Source organism: Micrasema longulum, unplaced genomic scaffold, assembly GCF_059751315.1.
Source record: "Micrasema longulum isolate JH-2025_06_02 unplaced genomic scaffold, ASM5975131v1 h1tg001534l, whole genome shotgun sequence".
NCBI lineage: Eukaryota > Metazoa > Arthropoda > Insecta > Trichoptera > Brachycentridae > Micrasema > Micrasema longulum.
The window spans coordinates 220600-240753 of NW_028278717.1; the positions used below are offsets into that span (position 1 = coordinate 220600).

At 32.4% G+C, this 20154-nt stretch overlaps 1 protein-coding gene across 2 annotated transcripts in view; it reads left to right on the forward strand.

Annotated features, from left to right (window-relative positions):
- LOC148274994 (uncharacterized) overlaps positions 1-20154 on the forward strand; it is a 267174-nt gene that overhangs the window by 163289 nt on the left and 83731 nt on the right. For both annotated transcript variants that reach the window (XM_088236327.1, XM_088236328.1), the window contains one exon: positions 16452-16490. In XM_088236327.1, the coding sequence (XP_088092453.1) occupies positions 16452-16490 (39 nt within the window). The remainder of the gene's footprint in view (positions 1-16451; positions 16491-20154) is intronic.

A 20154-nucleotide genomic window follows, 5' to 3' on the forward strand; every position in this document is an offset into this window, starting at 1 on the left:
ATTTTGCATAAAAATGTCTACCTTAAAACAAGTTGTACCTAGTTAGGCAGACTAGGCATGATCCAGAGAAATCTATTACCTAAGTGTGTATGTAGTAGATAAAGAAATTGTTATTTTTGTTAATAAACTATAATTATTTTTATCCTTCTTTATTTATAAATGCCCTTAGAACGTTATATTGTAGTAGATTATAGGCAAATATTAAGGTTAGTAACAATATTATTTTAATGCACTTACCAGTTACGTCAAATTTGAATCGGATTTTGGTACCGCGGCTAGTGTTGCGGACTTATGGATCAGAGGTCCGAGGTTCGAGCTCCACTAAGTGCTAAGTTCTAATTAAGCTCTGCTAAGTTGATTTACATTTTTTATAGTGAGTTATTTACAACTCGTTGAAAATGGCCACCAAAAAAGAGCTATTTGGGTAAATTTTAAGAACGCTAATATTTTCTTTTTTGTAAAAAAAAAAGTTTATTCAATATTGAATAAGTGTTACGTTTTCATAAAAATGGGCAAAATGGAATGCATAAAAAAGTAAAGAAAAAAAAAATGATAAAAAAACTTGTTTGGCTCATTTTGCCGATATCAACTTTTTTTTCAAAGCAACTAGGTTTAAGGCAGAATACGTAGTTTAAAATAACATATTTTTCATTCATTGACGCAAACTGATGAAAATGGTTACAAGATTTTACGAATTGCAATTAGAAATTCAGCTTTATTTTATAATTTAATATATTTTTTTGGTATTTTCCATCTTTTGTTGTAAAAACTTAAGTTTTAGATTATTAACATATTACAACAAAGATAAATAACATTTTTAAGAAGGTAATATAGAAGCTTAAACATCTACAGGGCTTATGACCTGTCATTGCCTGGTTTGAGTGATCACTTTACACACTGCGTAAGTCGTCCTCGTGGTGTAATGGTCAGAGCGTTTGCCTAACATGCAAAGGTCTCGGGTTCGATTCCCGACATGTTTAATATAAAATATTTACTTAAAAGGGTGCTTTCACACTAGAATATTTCATAGTCCCTGGAGTGGTACCTGAAGCGTAAGACTGATCATTTGACCTTAATGTAACAAACATGATTAATATACGCTGCGATTGGTGTACCAATGCAGTGCCCTATGCACCATTCGGGGTGGAAAGAGAATGATGATGATGATAACATTTATTTATTTATGCTTTTACATTGTTTGTATTCTTTTTTTATACAGAATAATGTTTCCTCACTGGGGTGTTCCATGCCGAGGGAAACATTTTACAAAATGTAAAACATGCCTTAAATTAGTTATTTAACAAAGTTAACATATTAATAATAATTATAAAATGTAATTAATCTAATTAACCTAATTATCATTAACATAATAAACAATATAAACTAAAATATTAATAAAAAACATAACCAATTTATTTAGACCAATAGACCAAATTTCATAAACAGTACACACATTTTACCTATTTGGCTTGATCCACTCTTCGATCCGTATGCAACCCACTTCCACTATCCATTTCTTAATAGCAATTTTATACTGTGAGTACTACCTAATTGTCCTTTTGGATAATGGAAGTAGATTGTACACTTACTGTGTAACATTCACCATTAACCTTCTCTAAAATGTTCTTTATCTCTGTTGTAATATGTTAGTATTAACAGCTCCCCAGGGAGTTAAATCCAGTCCTTGTCTACAAAAATTTGAACAAATGCTAAAAATTGTTATCAGATTGTGTGCTCAGTCTTATGGTCGGTTACTTGTTATTCGATTAATTCCGTTTATCGATTTAACACAACACTAGTGTGAATATTGTAGCTAAGTGGGTCAGAGTTATTAAGCTGTAAGCCATATTCAGTGCACAGAGTACAGCGTTATTTCATATTTTGGCAAAACATTTTTACAAAATACCTTTTGATGAAAACAGTGCTGAACGCTACCCTCTATATAAAGCAAAATAAAAACACGCGAATATTCCTATTTTGGCATTTCGCCCTTTAGAGAAATAATATTTTCGTTCCTCTATTGCAGTCGAGTAATAATTTACAACCCTACTTTTAAAATGGTTTCGGATTTTGTGATTACTTTATGTTAAAAATGATAAATAAAATATAGCCATGTACAATTTTGAAAATAAAGCGTGGGTACAAATTAACTACGTTACAATATTTGGACTGATTACAGTGATGTCAGAAATGGTGCAAAGCACTGACCCCCTTCTTCTTCATCAAGTGCCCTGTCATGTATCCCCAACGTTGGCAAAAACTCTGGCGAAAGTCTCTGTCCTGTGCTGTTGGAAAATTTTGCTCCACGGTCCTGAAGCCAGTTCAGTCTCTCCAGAATATTCAGCAGCCAGGATTTTTGTATTCTTCCAGTCCTCTCGGCGACCCTCAACATTGCCCTTCAAAATCAAATACAGCAAGTGGTACTTTACTCCACGCATATTATGCCTCATATATTAAATTGTCTTCTGAATTAATTCTTAGCTCAGTCCAAGATATATTAGGCATTGTGCTATGTAAACACATCTATAAACCTTCCAGCGTCTTCATAGTGCTTACTTGCAGAGTCTCAGAGCCATAAAACTACTTATTTATTTATTAAAGGACATTATCCACGTATACAATTTATAGGGTTTAAATATTACAATAAAATAATAGTTTAAAACATTAAAAAAAATAAGAAAAGAAGCATTGACAAACATAAGGGACATTAGGACAAGATCTGGACTATTTATTTAGTGCTCGTTTAAATCGTTGTAAACTTAAACCAAAAAAGTCCAGATCGTGTCTTGAGTTAACAATACTACAATGACGGGTCATTGGAGAAGTAAGCCCATAGTTTGTTCTAAGCTGATCGATGAACAGTACTTCGTTGTTTCTCAACCTACGAGTCGGAATATTGAATTTTACTTGTCCCAGTAATGATAGAACATCGATTATACCATTTAATATGCCGAACATATATATGGAATCAATATTAGTTCTACGTCAAATACAGACCATACTTAACACTTGACCATTCTGTCTTATTTTTAGTTCAGATTATTAGTACTACGTATTTTTATTTCTGATCCCTATTTAAATAATATTCAATAGCTGAAAAATAATCTGTCGTTCATTCTAGAATAATTGAGATATCTCTGTCTCTTTCATTGGGTTATTTTCCTTTGCACATTCCATATTACCGTTAACACGATAATTATGCTATACTTTTCCATTGTATCGCCCGAGGATGCTTCTTTAGTCCAAGCGGGTAATGTAGGATTGTCATTTCTAGGCCACCCACTCACCCCATATAATTTGAAAAAGTATAAATGTACCATTAATATGCGAGAACTCGCTTCGTTGTTTTAAACGTCCCCTCCTTTACAGCTAGCGTTTAGTAAAAACCTACCGAAATAACGATCTTTGCATACATGTTTATTTTGTAATCGTTTTCCTAATGGTATTCAGATTTCATATATTATTTACATTCACATGAATTAAACTCTTTTTGTGTACAAAAAGGATCAACCAAAAAATATGCGTTCATTTTATTTTATCAAATTAAAGAGATTGGCAAAATGAACGAATCTTATGTGCTAAAACCGCTATTAATTCTTGTATATTTCGATAATTTACTCATAAATGTTATGTTTTGAGTTATATAACCGATTATAGTTAAAAAATCGTTTTCAGGGTTGTTTAGTATGTGAACCAATTCGATCAAATGAATCTCTTCACAATAGTAAAAGTTTCAGCTCTTTAACTTCACTAAAATCGATGATGAATGAATGAATTTAGGAAATATGAATGTTCGAACATAGGAAAAATGGTGAATGTTACACAGTGTGTAAAGTGAGTGACCACTTTACACACTGTGTAACATTCACGACAGGTCATAAGCTCTGTAAAATGCCTAGACTTCCATATTCCCTTCTCTAAAATGTTCTCCATCTCTGTTGTTATTTGTTAATCTTAATGATTCTCTAGGGTATTGGATTGATTTGGTGTTTATTTTGTAGAACTCCATATTTAAACTTATAATATAAGAAAACAAACCCTGATTTGAGCCTACTGAACACTTTATTTTATTTTTACAAATATAAATTTGTGACAATTGTTTCGCCTTGTTAGGGCATTCAGTGCTTTTTATAACTAATTAACAATTGCAGTGCATAAAACTATATAAGGACATTTAATCCATCTAATCTTCACATTCGTTTGAAAATGCCCTAACAAGGCGAAACAATTGTCACGAAATTTTTGTTTTTATATTTTTTATATTTGTCAAAATAAAATAAAATGTTCAGTAGACTCAAATCAGTGTTTGATTTCTTATATTATAAGATTCTCTAGGGGGTGAAATCCAGTCTTTTGTCTGCAAACATTTGAACAAACTCAAAATATTGAAATAAAAGTTTATCACAGGAGTGGAAATTAGCCGTTCACAGTGAAGTTCTGGTGCCGACCATTGGAAAAACAAGAATTATCAGACGAATAAGTGGCAAAATTGTGCACAAACGGTGCGTAAACGTCGCGATCTGAGCGGCGAAAGAATGGCGACAAGATTAAGTATGCGAATGTTGATGGATGCTGAAAACGAGGAAGACCGAGAGAGACATGGCATTACCAAATCCAACAATTACTCCCAGCAATTACTCAAGTGAAAGTTACAGCTATTTTACTTCACAAAATTCAAAGTTGAGAATAATGCGTGTTACGGTGTGTAAAGTGACTACTTAAACCATCCAATGACTGGTAATAAATGTAATTTATTTATGCTTTTTTAAGTTAGTTTATTACACCATAAGAACTTATATAATCTTTTAATAAATTTTAAATTTTTTATCAATATTTCTAAAAAACTTCTTTTTTTATCCCTGGTTTTATAAATGAATGTTACATTTTTTTTTTTTTAATTCATCAATTTTTATATGTATTTGGTTTTTATTCATACAAATACAAACATATAACAAAAAATAATAATAACCTAAACTGTATGAGGCCAAGTGCCCCGTGTAGAGTAGGGATACAACATAATGAAAAGTAGAAGCATGTACATTATTAAATAAAAGTGAAAATAAAAATGAAATGTAATTACATAAACATACTCGTACATACAGGTGTTCTTTCAACCCTGTCACATCCGAAACCCGGATGATCAGTATGAGCAAGAAGACAAATTGGCACATTAAAATATTTTTTAGAACGAATAAAATTTTAAAAAATAAAACATCAAAAAAAGCAAATGGTTGCTTACTTCTGCAGGGATCGAAATGAGGAGGGGGAAAGGGGGAGTCTGACACAGCGCCGCGCTCCCCTCAGTTCTCCCCTGCAGAAGTAAGCAACCATTTGTTTTTTTTAAATATTTTATTAAAAAAAAAATCTGTTTTAAATATTTTTTTTAAATACGCTATTACGTCTTCTTATCCATACTGATCATCGTGGTTTCGGATGTGGCAGGGTTTAAATAACACCCTGTATATTTCAATAAACATCTGAACAACACGCTTAATAGTATATAAATCTATGCAATATATCGCGCAGCAGTCTCTTGCAATAGTCTCTGAAAATGGCTTTCGTTTTTGAGAACTTAATATTATCATTCAAGACATTAAAGACTCGTTACAATGTTGGTTAAATCTGAATATATTTTTTGATTTATTTATTCCCTTTATTTTCTTATGTAAAAATTGCTGCATTATATTTTATTTGTTGCTTTTCTCTAAGCGAGCCAATTTCTTTGTGCATTCTTTCTACATTAGAATACATATTTTTTGAGTATTTGAACCATTGATTTATTTTGAAGAATTCGCATATTTTTTCATTACATAAAACAGAATGGAAGAACAGTAATTTATGTGTGGACGTATGATTGTTTTATAGACAATCTAAAACTAAAATAACACTACTCTTTATAACTATTACATTTCTTAATCTTACCATAAATGTTTTTTTGTTGCATATTGAGAATGTATTTGAAAATTTAAATATTTGTCTAAGTAAACTCCGAGATACTTTATTTTATCTACAAAATTTACATTTAAATTATCAATATTAATATTGTATCCTTGGGGTATATTTTTTCTCCCAATGTTAATATATTTAGTTTTTGCGATATTTAATTTTAATTGATTAAGTTTTAACCATTTCTTAAAAATTTCCTAAATAAAAATTTATTCGTGTTTATCACTGTATCATAATTATCTCCTGATACGGAAACTAGTGTATCGTCTACAAATAGTTGGATTCTGCACTATTTTAGAGATTCACCGATGTCATTGAAGTAAATGCCTAGACTTCTGTATTATCTTCTCAAAAATATTTTCCCTCTCTGTTGCGATAAGTTTAAAGTAATTTTATAAATTCCTTGTAGTAAGTAGCCTGTAATCACTGTATTTAATTGCGAGATTTCATTAATCAACTGATTCATCAAGTCTCGAGTTATGATTACGAATGTGTGCAAGGGTGAGTGATTTATGAGTGCTAGACATGATTGTAAATATGAGTGAATTGCGGGAGTTATTATGAAAAGCTCTTAATTGTTATGCGACAGTCACTTGTTCCATGTGCGTTTTCAATTGCAGTTCCATTAATCATCCAATTTCAACTCCGTAATAATTAAAATCGCAAAAAACATTAACATCCAGTGCAGCGTCAGATTGATGGCCAGTTGCACCACAGAAAGTTATGTTAGAGCATGTTTATGTGGTTTTTTTCTGCAACCTGCAATCATGCAACTTATTTTTCTACAGTGCTCTATGCACCGTCGGTTGGAGATAGGGGTATAATGATGAAATGTTTCCATTATTGGGTCAAGTTTTTGTACACGCGATATGATATTTAGGCATTTGCAAGTCCAACTCATAAAGGTCTCCACACGCTTGTCATGCTTCGATATGTTTTCACAACTTCGAAGCATTATGCTTTGCTTAAGCTCTTGCCGCCGATAAAGGCGGTGCGGCGCACTATGGAAAACAAAGGCCGGTTTCGGATCAAAAGTCAACAAATCTTTTATTTTTAGAGATATACCTCTCTTTTTAATATATTTAAAAAAAATACACGAATTTAAAATAGTCTTAAAGTCTTCATATGAAAACAATTTTATTACGATATTTTTATTTCATACGATAAAATATTAAAAATAATATTGAAAACATAAAAAATTGTGTTCATTTGATTACATTATGTACACAAACTAATTATTTAATATCGATGGGTTATTATTATTTTTATAAAATGGCAAATACCTATCAATAAATGATTCAACAATGAATAACAAACTAACTCGAAAATATTTTTCATAAATAGTCTACATTTGAAACCGCCATCGACAGCGGTTTTTGGTTGTCTGATTTTTATCAGATTCTTCTTTATAGCTTCGTTATAGACTAATTTTAGCAGCCTCTTTTTATAAATGCCTAGACGTGGGGATTAAGCATTGGGAGACGTGGGTGACTGTCAAAAGTCTCGATGAACTTTATGAAAAAAAAAAACAATGTTTTAGTTGTTTTATGATGTTTAAAAGATGAAATTTTCGGATATATATTATACTTTATATCTCCGAAGTTCCTCCAAGTTTCAATACGAAATTAACTTTTGAAGTGATGATGTGAACAGATTTAAAATGGTATCCGTATAAAAATACAGTTTGTGGCATTGAAAAAAATGTATTATATTTACTTAACTTAAAATTCTGACATTATTTAAAGTACCATAAGATTTTTCTAGTTTTGTGGGTGTTTTCTGCAAATTATGAAATGCCGTTTTTGTGATCGACACCTTTTTCCTTTTTCTGGAGGTGATTAATACAGTTTTTTATATGAAAGCGGTCTGGCTGTTTTTAGCAGAACATATACTCGACCTTACTGAACCCGATAACATCAATATCTCATTTTTCCGAAATTGTGGACTAGCTGCTTTCTCCATAACTACGTTCAATTGAAGTAATTTATTGAGTAGATACACACGAGTTTCATCCTTACAATTTTGTACAGAAGGAATTTACAATAGCGAACACTGGCGAGGAGCTGGTGGACGGGTGACACGAAATACTAAGACGAAATGTGCATATTTTTTCGCTGCACGACGTTTAATTACTTGTCCAGGCTGATGTTGCGTCGGGTAACGGGTTGCGGGCCAGAACGGTGTTCGGCCCTGCCAACTTTACGGCTTGGTGGTGATGACCTCCACAATATAATAGCAAATATACATTATAAATTTAAAATACACTTCCACTTACTTATTTGACCAATTAGCGCTTTCACCTTCTAATGGTCATCTTCAGACTCGTAAAAAAATAAATATTATCTTAAGTCTAGGTACATTTAAAAAACAATACAATACATAATATTTCAATAAAACAGAGTGTGACAAAGTTATTAAAAACATGTGTTGACCTTGTGCTGTAATGGAAGATTCTGTTCTATAAAAATATTTATTGTGTTATTCCCATGTACAGGGTCAAACTAAGGGGGCTATTAAGGGTAAGTTTTAAAATACTATCGTTTTTGGATTTCAGAAGCAACTCTAATTTTGAGTAGTAAAACAAATAGAAGAGCCATGTTGCAGAAGACGTTAGGCTGAAATTTTATTTATTTAATATTCTCATCTTCTTTTTTGTACCACAACAGGCCAGAGAGCCCAATTACAGTAGTAAATTATAGCACAGAACACCCAGGCTTGAGATTTAAAAAAAAAATTCACTGGGAATCGAACCTGGAACTTTTCGTTTGTGAATTAAACGTCTTAACCACTACACTATGGAGGCTGCTTAAAGAAACTTCTAGGATTAAAGTATTTTCCTATAATGAAATAAAGTCTTAAGTGTCAATCAGTCAGTCGAATGTTTTAGCTGGTGGCGGTTTAAAAATAAATCGATAGTTTTAAACCTTGGCAAATGAATGTTTGTCGCAGGAGGCAAAATTAGCAATTCACAACGATGTTCTGGTTCCGACCCTTATCTTATGTATCGGAGCATATGGAATCAGTAAAACGAGGATTAAAATAGGCCGAATGCTGTCGAAATGCGATTTTTTAGACGATTGTATGGTAAAACTATGTATGTAAACCAGTATGAAGATGCCCATTAGCGGGTGAAAGCGCTAATTGGTCGAATGAACATATGGAAGTGTACCAATTATTTTTAATTAGTAACTATTATTACGTAAGTTTGAGACAACCATCAAAATCTAAAAAAAATGCTGCGATGGTTTGAAAAAATAAAGCGAAGGGCCAAAAGGATTTACGATGCTACTCTTGATGAATGCTAAAAATGAAGGAAACTGAGAAAGACATAGCCTGACCAAATTCAACAAACACTTAAAGAGGGATTTGTCAAAAGTCGGAATAATCACCGTGCGTGCATGAGATGATGTATGAATGTATAGGAAGCGAGGTCTGTATACAAAGAAAGAGTGATTTGGCCTTCTATTCTCTATGTCTACCCACGTGGAACAGCGTAATGGTTAATTTGTTTTATATATTATTTGAACGGTGCGAAACCATTTAAATGTATCATTTTTTAGGTGAATCTATTATAACAGTTTTCACCAAAACTCAAAGTAAATAAATCATTTAAGTGACTTTGACTTGCTCAAAGAAACAAAATGAAACAAAAATGCTGCATTAGAAATAACAAGACAAGACGTCTCAGGACATTTAAAATACCGAGACAAGTCCTCACGACAGGAACGGGGTACACCTGTCCTGTCCAAATAAGCAACTTGGGTGGGTATTTTTAGTCTTTATGATTTATTTAGGGGCGCATTTCTTCCTTCGTCTTGAACATTTACTGGATTTTCTACCACAGTATGTATTAAAGTCAGTTCCGTAGAAGCAAAACTTTTAATCTTATGGTGAGATTATTTTTTCCACATTTTTTATGTAAATGAGAATGAGCATCTTACGGTTCGTTCTCGGTGTCTGTAAGCTTTTGCCGCGACCAATATTTGTGTAATTTCGAAGGCCTCTTGTGCGAAAACTATGTGGATCACAGGATATATAAAACTTTGGATAGCCCGTTTTACCGGAAATGTCTTGTCGCAAGCAGATGGGGGGAGTTGCGAGGTGATGCCACAGCGCTGCGCGTTGGGATCTAAATTTAGGCTTGTGTGGGCACGGCGCGCCCATAAACAATTTCTCATAGGCTAGCTATTTGTACAAATGATTTCGATGAACAAATATTACGTAAAGTGTAATTTTCTTTCTTTTATTTTTTTCTGACAAACAAAACAAAAGAATCTCCCAATAACGAGAGTAACGATGTTATTTCACATTCACAAAATAAAGATCTGACAGGAGGTATCAATAATATTCGTTGTATATTTTCCTGTATATCGGAACATTTTCATATTAAATATCTATTACATAATTACTACTCTTAGAATAAATCACTTATGTAATACAAAATCTAGTACCTCAATAAAGCAAACTTTTATTTAAAAAAATATAATAATCATACCCTTTCCACACCCAATGGTGCACTAGGCACTGCGTTTTTATTGCAACAGAGGGAAAACCTTTTTAAGAAGCGAATATGGAAGTCTAAGCATTTACAGGGCTTATGACCTCTCATTGGTTGGTTTAAGTGACCGAATTACACACTGCATAATATTTAACATTTCGCCATGTTTAAACATCTACTTTTCCTCAACCCTACCATGTGTTGACTTTTGTGAAGTAAAAGAGCCGAAAACTTTATCATATGGGTGAGATTCATCCGGCTGAACCAATTTACTTACTAGGCAACGCCACAAAATTAAAAAAAAAAAATCCTTCTTCTTTTACCAGTCGGTTAAATCTGCAAACATTTAGACATACTCAAAACATTGTTGACTGCGTTTTTAAACCAAATGCAGCATATTTTGAATATCTTTTACATCAAGGCAAGGTAATCAGTCCGACTATTTAAGTGTTAGTCCAGGAACAATGAAATATTGCAGTTTATATACAGCCTTTACAATCAATATTTCACATACACCCTGCCAGGAATCAAACCCAGAACCTCAATAGTAGATGAATACGCAAACCACTACACAGCATTCTCTTTCAGAATTTTTACCCGAGAGCTGCTATCGAGTCGAAAACACTTCCAAGGTTTTGATTCTTTTAGGCGTCAAAACAAGTTCTGTCCGTGTTTTTATTCGCATTTACATTTTGAAAAAATTGCCGCGCGATGCACAAATCTGCATGCTATAATTTTTGTCTGTATTTTTGTCCGCACGAGAGAAATAACCCTATTTCTGCCAACGCAGCATTAACGTGATACCATGCACCGATGCACCCACTGCACCCACTGCAGTAGGGCCGAATGTATTTTTAGGGCCGGGAATAAAACAAACTAACGACAGCGCCAGTTAAAGTGCCGTTAAAATTTAACGTGTTTCCAGAATAGCGCGCCGTAATTACTTCTACAAACAAAGTCTGGTGCAAGTGCACTCAGTGAAATGGTCGCGGAGTGTTGACGTACTGAACACTATACGCGGAGTACGGGAAGCTGCTGTTAACATATGTACGCTAAATAAATACTAGCAGATTCAGAGAAGGGCGCACTTAAATTTTTTCAGTACTTCATCAAATGTGACGTTATTGCTTGTTTGGAAAAAAATGCAAAGCAAAAATTTGACAACTATTTGTGATTTAAGCACCGACGTACTGCCTCTATTATTGGTTAACGGATTTATCTCCAGGATAAACAATCATGATTTTAGTATGTCCAAATGTTTATAAACAAGGCTGGATATCAATAAAAATATATAATATCCAAAATAAACCACCAGATCATGACCCGATAAGTATCAGCACAGCAGCTGATGGTACCACGACAGAAAAACTACTATGGTGGCAGAACAATGGGTAGTGTATTACCAAAACTGTACAATTTAATACCAGCTAAAAATCGTGAAGAAAAAAACCTAATTTCATTAAAAAAAATAGTCAAAAAATTATTAAACAGCAAGTGAAACTTAAGTGTATAAATATATTTTATTCATCAATTATTATTAAACTATGTACTTACTTATAAATTTAAAAAAAAAATGCAATGTAACCCGCAGACAAGCTTCAGCTTTGCGGGAGCAAAAATACAATTATGTATGTTACTTATTTGATAAAATGAATAAAACTTTTAAAAAATATAAAAAAATCCTTGGTCACCCCAACAGTTATATGTTAGTTCTTTAGTTATATGTTACCCAAACATTGCAAAACCATGACCCGGATTCAATTTAATAAATTTGTAAAAAATTGGTTACTGGGTTGAGGTCAAGAAAAATCGGAAAATTTACTCAAAAACATTCTTGCATAATAAATGGTATAAATTAATATTGTATAACTGTACAGTTGATTAACTAGTAAGTAGTAATATTATTATTATTGTTTATTTTGCATAAAAATGTCTACCGTAAAACCGGTTGTACCTAGTTAGGCAGACTAGACATGATCCAGAGAAATCTATTACCTAACTGTGTATGTAGCAGATAAAGTAATTGTTATTTTTGTTAATAAACCATTATTATTATTATTATTAGTATTGATTAAAATGTATTGCAAAGGCGAGGGAAAACATTTTTGAAAAAGGAATATGGAAGTCTAGGCATTCACAGGGCTTACGGTTTGTATTTTGTTCGTTTAAATGGCCATTTTACACAATGTGTAACATTTACCATTCTGCCGATTGAAAAATAATCCACCTTTCCTTAACTCTTCCATCTGTCGGGTATTGTGAAAAGAGCTTAATCCAGTATTGATGTGGATACGGTTCACCTGGCTGAATTATTTCAATGGTCAAGTGGCCACTTTATCCAGCTAATGACAGGTCATAAGCCCTGTAAATGCCTAGACTTCTATATTTCTTTCTCAAAAATGTTTTACCCCTATATAAATTTCAATCTAAATAATAATAATAAACAAACCATCACGCTGTTAGTCCGTACGGGCTGGTAGAAAGGACACAACGTCACAACCTTTTTTTTTTAAATTATAGATCTCGTTTTAATTTCATTCGTGCTTTTTCCCATGCACATACGCCGACTTTTGGCTCGTCCACATTTGAAGTATCTTTTTAAATTTGGTTACACCTTGTCTTTTTCGGTCTTCTTCTCAACACGTGCATCGTAAATAATTTTAGCCGTTCTTTCGCTGTCCATTTGCACTACATGTCCAAACAATTGCAGGGCCCCTTTAATTTGTTGATAATCCAAACCCGAGCCTTACATTCTGATGACTACCAACTCGTAAAATATAATACATAGATTCTAAAAGTAGCCGGCCCCCCAATTTAACATCTAAGAAGCCATTAGGTCCGATTTCTTACGGTATCACAATAATAAAGCGTGTTTTTTATCAGCCTGGGTTTTCTGTGATATAAATCACTACTCTGATTTGGCCTCTTCAATTTCAATTCAATTTTATTTATTCATATATATGTACATTACAAAATGGATGTCTTAATTCATACATATAGAAATAATTAAAATAAATAGGTAAAATTACGTATATATTAAAAAAACACATAAGTATACATAATATCCAGAGAATAATATGTTAAAAAAGTAAGAGAATCTTGTAACACTCAGAGACGTGAAAAATGTCAATGTCCAAAGTAATATTGTTCAACATAGAGATAGCCCTACCAACAGGCAATACCATTGGCAGGTTGGTCTTGTATATTGGAATGAGAAACAGTCTAGGCTCTTAACCCGTTGTGGTGTAAATGCCGAAAATGTGTTAAATTGAACTAGTGCTCTTATTCTGCAAAATGGCGGTTAGTGCTATATAAGCTCCTGACGTTACTGCGACCCGTGTAGATATGTTGTGAAGGGTTCCTCTTTTAATTAGATATCGTCCTCCAAGCCCAGTCTTTAAAGAGCCTGGCTACTAACGTACGATAAATCTCTTCCTCCAAATCCAAATCCTTTAAGTACTGGACTACTAATGCTCGCAACTAATTGATATTTATTTTACTAAATGTTATTAAATATTTGTACATAACCACTTACCGACTTTTCTAAGTCTACCGGTTTCGAGACGTACCCGTCTCTTCGTCAGGACACCAATTAAACCAACATGCAAAACCCACTCGAAACCGGTAGACATAGAAAAGTCGGTAAGTGGTTATTTAATAACATTTAGTCAAATGATTGGCCACAAAGTTAATGCTTTAAATGTTAATGATATTTATATTGTTTATGCTTCCAATCAGTTATTGAAATATTATAATAACTTGTTTAATTCATAATCTTAATATATATGATCAATATTATTAATTATATATTAAATCGGAATTTATTTTGTAGCGTTTTATAATAATCGATAATAGTTAATCAAGTATTTCAATTACTTTTTCCAACTGAACATGGAGTCCAATAAAAATTAAATACTTAAAGTGATTATGAGTTTTGTATGGTCAAATTTAATTGCAGGATAAGGTAAATTGCAAATAGTTAGTTGAATTAAATTTACATATTCAAAATAAGAAAACCTAATTTATTTTTTATTACATCACCAAGTTTGTAAGTTCCGATCCTTATTTTAGGCAATTAAAACAGGTACTAAAATAAGATCATCAAAATTGCTCTGTCTTAAACGAAAGTTTCTTTTAAATTTTAAATAGTTCACTAATAGTCCATTAGTACGTGGAAGACACCATAATTTTTGTTTATTTTGTTCTTTTATTTCAGTAATACGTTTTTAAAAAGATTTCATAATGTTTTTCGCCAGCTGAGCGTTCTTTTGTATAGCCATTAAGGTCGCCTCTTACTTTGTGGTCCTCCGCGCCGTATGGAAATCTCGCCCTTCCTTCTTTCTGCGTCCCTAGAGACCAGGGTGATTATCCAACTTTATCGCCCATGAAGAGATAGCTCTCCTTCCACGGCCGGCTCACGATTTGAGGCCGCTCAATAAATTTCGCCGGATAAAACTCCTCAGATTTTCCAAGCTTTTGTATCTCTGGTAATAAAATGCTCATTTTCCTGTGTAATCCAACTGACCTCTGTGATTCAACCTTGCTTTATTGTTTAATAACTATGACATTGAACATTTTTGACTGTCGCAATATCGAACGACTTACGTATCTACGTCTGCATCTGCTTTCGTGATGTTTTGTAAAAGAAAATTCATGTTTATTTACTATTTACATGCAAATCTACAAATACACGTCTGCCCTTTTTTCTGCGAAGTGTTCTATAATTCATTAAAGTAATGCATTTCTTTAGTTATTGAAAACTTTTAATAAAATTGTCCTAATTGGGGTAACCTGTGCCGAGGAAACTTAGCGATATATTTTTGTTTGATATTTATTTATTTGACGCTTTATATATATATACATATAAGGGCGGGCATATTGCCTTAAGGCAATTTCTTCCTACTTACCCAAACCGTTCAGTTTGAGAAAATTACAAATACATGGACATATTGAATTTTACAACTTTATACATAAATTAAAAACAAAGATTAACAAAATATAAATATATTTAAAAAAATAACACTATACTATGAAGATAGGAGAGGGGATGGGAAGGAATGAAGAAGGATAAAGGAACAATTTAAATATTTAGATATTGATATTTAAATATTGACTTAAATGTAAATAAAGAAGGGGCTTCTCTAACATTACTGGGTAGATTATTCCACAATCGAGCGGCTACTACTGTGAAAGAGGAGGAAAGGCGAAAAATTAGAGCGATGACAGGGTATTAAAAGGGTTCTCTCGTTACTAGAACGAAGAGATAGTCAGTGTTGTGAAAGAGGTTGGATGAGCTCTCTCAGATAAATAGGCGAAGTGGGATTATTTAGAATATTGTGAATAAGTGATAGAATGTGAATGTTTCTTCTATGCCTGATACTGAGCCAGTGTAGTTGCGTGCGATACTCGGTTATGTGGTCAAATTTGCGAAGATCAAAGATATAACGAATACAAATTTACATGGCCAAAAACAATAAATTATGGAACAGTGTGGTTTTTGAAGGTATTTTACAGTTATTTATTAAAAATACATTATTTCCTGGAAAATCCCATGCCTACTATATTTTTTCACGAGTTTGAAAAAAAAATTGTTTAGTAATATAAAAAAGACAGTAGATAGCTACATGAAAAAAATGCTTTTAAAGGTAATGCCTTTTTCTTAATAGTCAAATAAAATATGTTATATGCAACAATGTCAAAATAATAACATCATTCCCTTTTCGCACCTTATGGTGCATAGGAGACTGAATCGGTATACCGATTGCAGCGTGTCTTGATCATTTTTGTTACATTAAGGTAAAATAATCAGTCTTTCGCTTGAGGTAGCAGTCCAGGGACTATGGAATATTCTAGTGTAAAAACGCCCTTTTTAATAAATAGTTCATTTCAACCATGTCCGGAATCGATTCCGAGCCCTCTTGCATGATAGGTAAACGCGCCGACCATTAAACTACGAGGCCGACAAAGTTATATATGTGTTTATTATATTTTTCTATTTCTTTTACAGGTCAACAGCTATCGCAATCCAGTAAAGAAGATTCTCCCGGTAAGTTATTTTCTGATGAATTGCATATACACTTTTTTCTTTACGTGCCATGTTATCCAAATATAAGCATCGGTTCTAAAACCTCGCTTTATCCATCAATCAAAATTTATCTTCCACGCCTCGATAGCGCCTTCAGAAAATATTACCAAAGAAAAATTTCCTTTCGTAAATGCCTCGATTTTTCTTTCAATTCACAGATTTTCGACCTAAGCGCCATCGATATATTATTATATATTGAAATTATTTTGATTGTTCGTGAATTAGTTGAGTAAACAAATTAATCCCGAGGCGATGCTTATTACTTTACTATTTCAAACAATAATATTTGCAGCGAACTGACTTTACCAATTCAATTCCAAATGATAGTAATTAAACACTTATTTACTTACCGCTCGATTAATTTCCCGTCTGAACGTTGCGAGGGATTGCAATTTTTCTCGTTATTTCTTTACACCGTTTATTCTATTTATCTAATCTTCTGCTATTTTTATTTCACTGCGATATCTTTCATTATTAATATTTTCCTTCATTTGGTCTCTTTCCGAGTTCGCGTTCCACTGCCATTTTTTCCTCTAATATACGCATAATGTTCACGGCCAACAATACATTTCGCAAACCATCTGTGATCGCATATCATAGTATATAAGGATCACAGCCTTATAAAAAGCTTTCATATTTTTTAGGCATCACGCGCTGGGTCGCTTCATGACAAAGCCTTGGATTATTAAATACGTCATTGTTTGAAAAATAATCCAAAATACATATATCTGAGGTCAGTATTTGTATAGCAGATTCATTGAGATATAATATAAAGAGATAATACTCCATACATATCCGAGCTAAAAAGTCGTACCCAATGGAATGAAATGACCAGTGGAGGGAGCAAGTATCGTCACGTTATATCACGTCGACTTTAACAAGCAAAACAAGTAGTGCAGTAAAAAGCACGGACTGTTTACATCGGTCTACTGAAAGTTTCATTCAGTTTGTCTTTCCCTTCTGCATACGCGTCACATTTCTTTATCGTTTTATTATACGCCCGACTAACTAAGCAGGACAGAGACAGGAGAGCTTACAATAACGTTGTACGTATAATTTATACTGGTAACATATTAATAAAACATTTTTAACATTAAAAGAGCTATTTGAAATAAGTATTGAATAACATAAAAACATTACTTTCATGTAAAAGGTTATACCATTGCTTTTTATATCTTTTCCAGATCGGTTTGTGCAGTATCTTAGCGAACATATAGGCATTTTAGTAATTGCGAGGAGAAAAGTACCCGAGGTTGTTTTGTTGAATTGTTCCAAGGAGCTAAACTTTTAGACCTAAGACAAATATATTGTTTTCAATGTTTAAAATATATATTTAAGAACCAAAATTTATTTACAAGTAATTCAAATAGATCAAGTCAAAGAAGGAATCGTGTGTTAGAAAATACCATATTGCAAAACGAGGCTTGCACAGAGACATGCATATTTTATAGGCCTAAGATTAAAATTTCCAAAATAAATCGAGTTGATTCGGAGTCATCAATGATGAGAGAATAAATACTATAGTATAATTCAATTCCACCCATTGTAGGTTTACTGCCGAATATATTTTTCGAAATGTGAGGTATTTAGAGTGTGTAAGAATAGCGAATGGCAAGGAAGCACCTGGAACTAGTGGTAAAATAGCAACAAAAAAACAAAGTGAGCAACAGACGTATTTATTCATAATATGGAAATATCACATACTACGAATACAGATAAAAACATATTTAATGGAGTTAAGATAATTAATTGTATTTTCGAAATCAAAATGGATATCGTTGAGAAATATTTTCATGCATTGATGCAAAAAATAAATTCAATAAAAATGCGTTGCTAGAAAAACGCAACATGTTTGGCTTTGGAAATTGTGACGTGACGATTCGTGACAACGTTCCAAACAAATTTGTATGGGCAGAAACAAATAAACATTAATCGTGACGTATTAGGGGCGCCGGCTAATGGAATAAACGTTTTTGCGGGAAATCAAAATGACATATTTTAAAATATTTTTTATGATACTAATAATTAGCAAAACATATATTTTTTTACTCGACGGTATTTCATAGACCTTTATTACTTTAAAAATGTTTTTAAAAAAAATATTTTCCTATTGTATAAGGCTATTCAAGGTAAGGGTCGTGCGGAATGCGTGGTAACATTTTATAACTAAGGTTGAACTAAAATAGGGTAGTTTTAAATGTCTCGTATAGTATAACACCGACCCTTGATAATACCCTATGTTTGAGCTAAAATAAGTTTAAAAGTTTTGCATTTCTACGTATTCGGAATAGAAATCTGTTTATTACAATGTATTCGTATAAGGTAAATAATTTTACTTCCCGGAAACGAAACTTTTATGTTTTTAATTTTTTTGGACGTGGCTACCTATTAGTAAAAAATGTAAATTTTACATTTTGAAAACAATTATTTTTATTTCAAACGTTTCTCTAATTTATAATTATTAGTATTTACATATTTCAAAAAGTTAAATAATGCTCTGATTTACAATATATCTCTTTTTACCTTATCTGTTTTTCTCTCACTAGTGTTATAATCCTCCCATCCTCACATTTTTTTTACACTTACTTAACGATTTAGCTTGTTTAATATTGATTAAAAATAGCATTTACGCATGAAAACATGCCTTGAATTATTCTTTTTGAAATAAGCATTATAGCAGTGGCGAGCGGTGAGTTTTTAGATTGGTATGGTGCGAGAAATCTGATATGAAAAAAAGGTTTATTTGATAAATAATCCATAAAACATGGCGCTAGCCGCTAAAAGCTTTGGTCAAAATATTTCTTAATTTAACATAAACATTTGATAAACAAAAAAACGCATTAAAATAAAATCGTAATTGTTAAAAACTAGAACCCGCGGGGACCCGAACCCCAAACCTGGTAACCAGGAAGCGAAAGATTCATCCGCACGGCTATTTCACGTGCTAACCCAGCCGTCGAAAAAGTGATTTATAGAATTGTATTATTAGTTAGCGTACTGATCTATATTTTCTTACTTGCGACTATTGTAACTTGCCTTGAAATAAAACACTATTGCTTAGCGAATAATGATAAAAACTAAATTATTTTAAACTATTCCTTACCAAGTACTATAGTTCACTTAACTAAAAATTAATTGCCTTTTTAGAACCATTATTTCGTCGATTTTTTTATCATTTTAATATTCATGAAAAGATGTAAAGTATACTTTATATAATTTTTTATCACTATTCTTTTTTAACTCACTGGTAACGTCTTTATCAAAACTCAAAAATTATTTTAAAATTTTAAATACATTCTGAAGAATAACCTGTAACTAAACTGTATCGTCTGCTAAAAATCATTTTAAATTTGTTACAACAAAGAGGAAAAACATTTTGCTAGTCTGCAAGCATTTGGACATACTCAAAACATTGTTAAAATTATTTTATTACTCATGTATATTTTGTTTTTGTTTAGCGAATCTTTGTTTTTCAAAACCCGCCCAAGGATACATGCTGATACGCTGATATTTAGTATTAAAATCACAGTTTGTAGTATTATTTATTTGACAATAAATTCACTTTAAAACCACCGAACAGGACTTACCAAGTATTGTTCTAATCGAACTATCTTATAAAGGCATA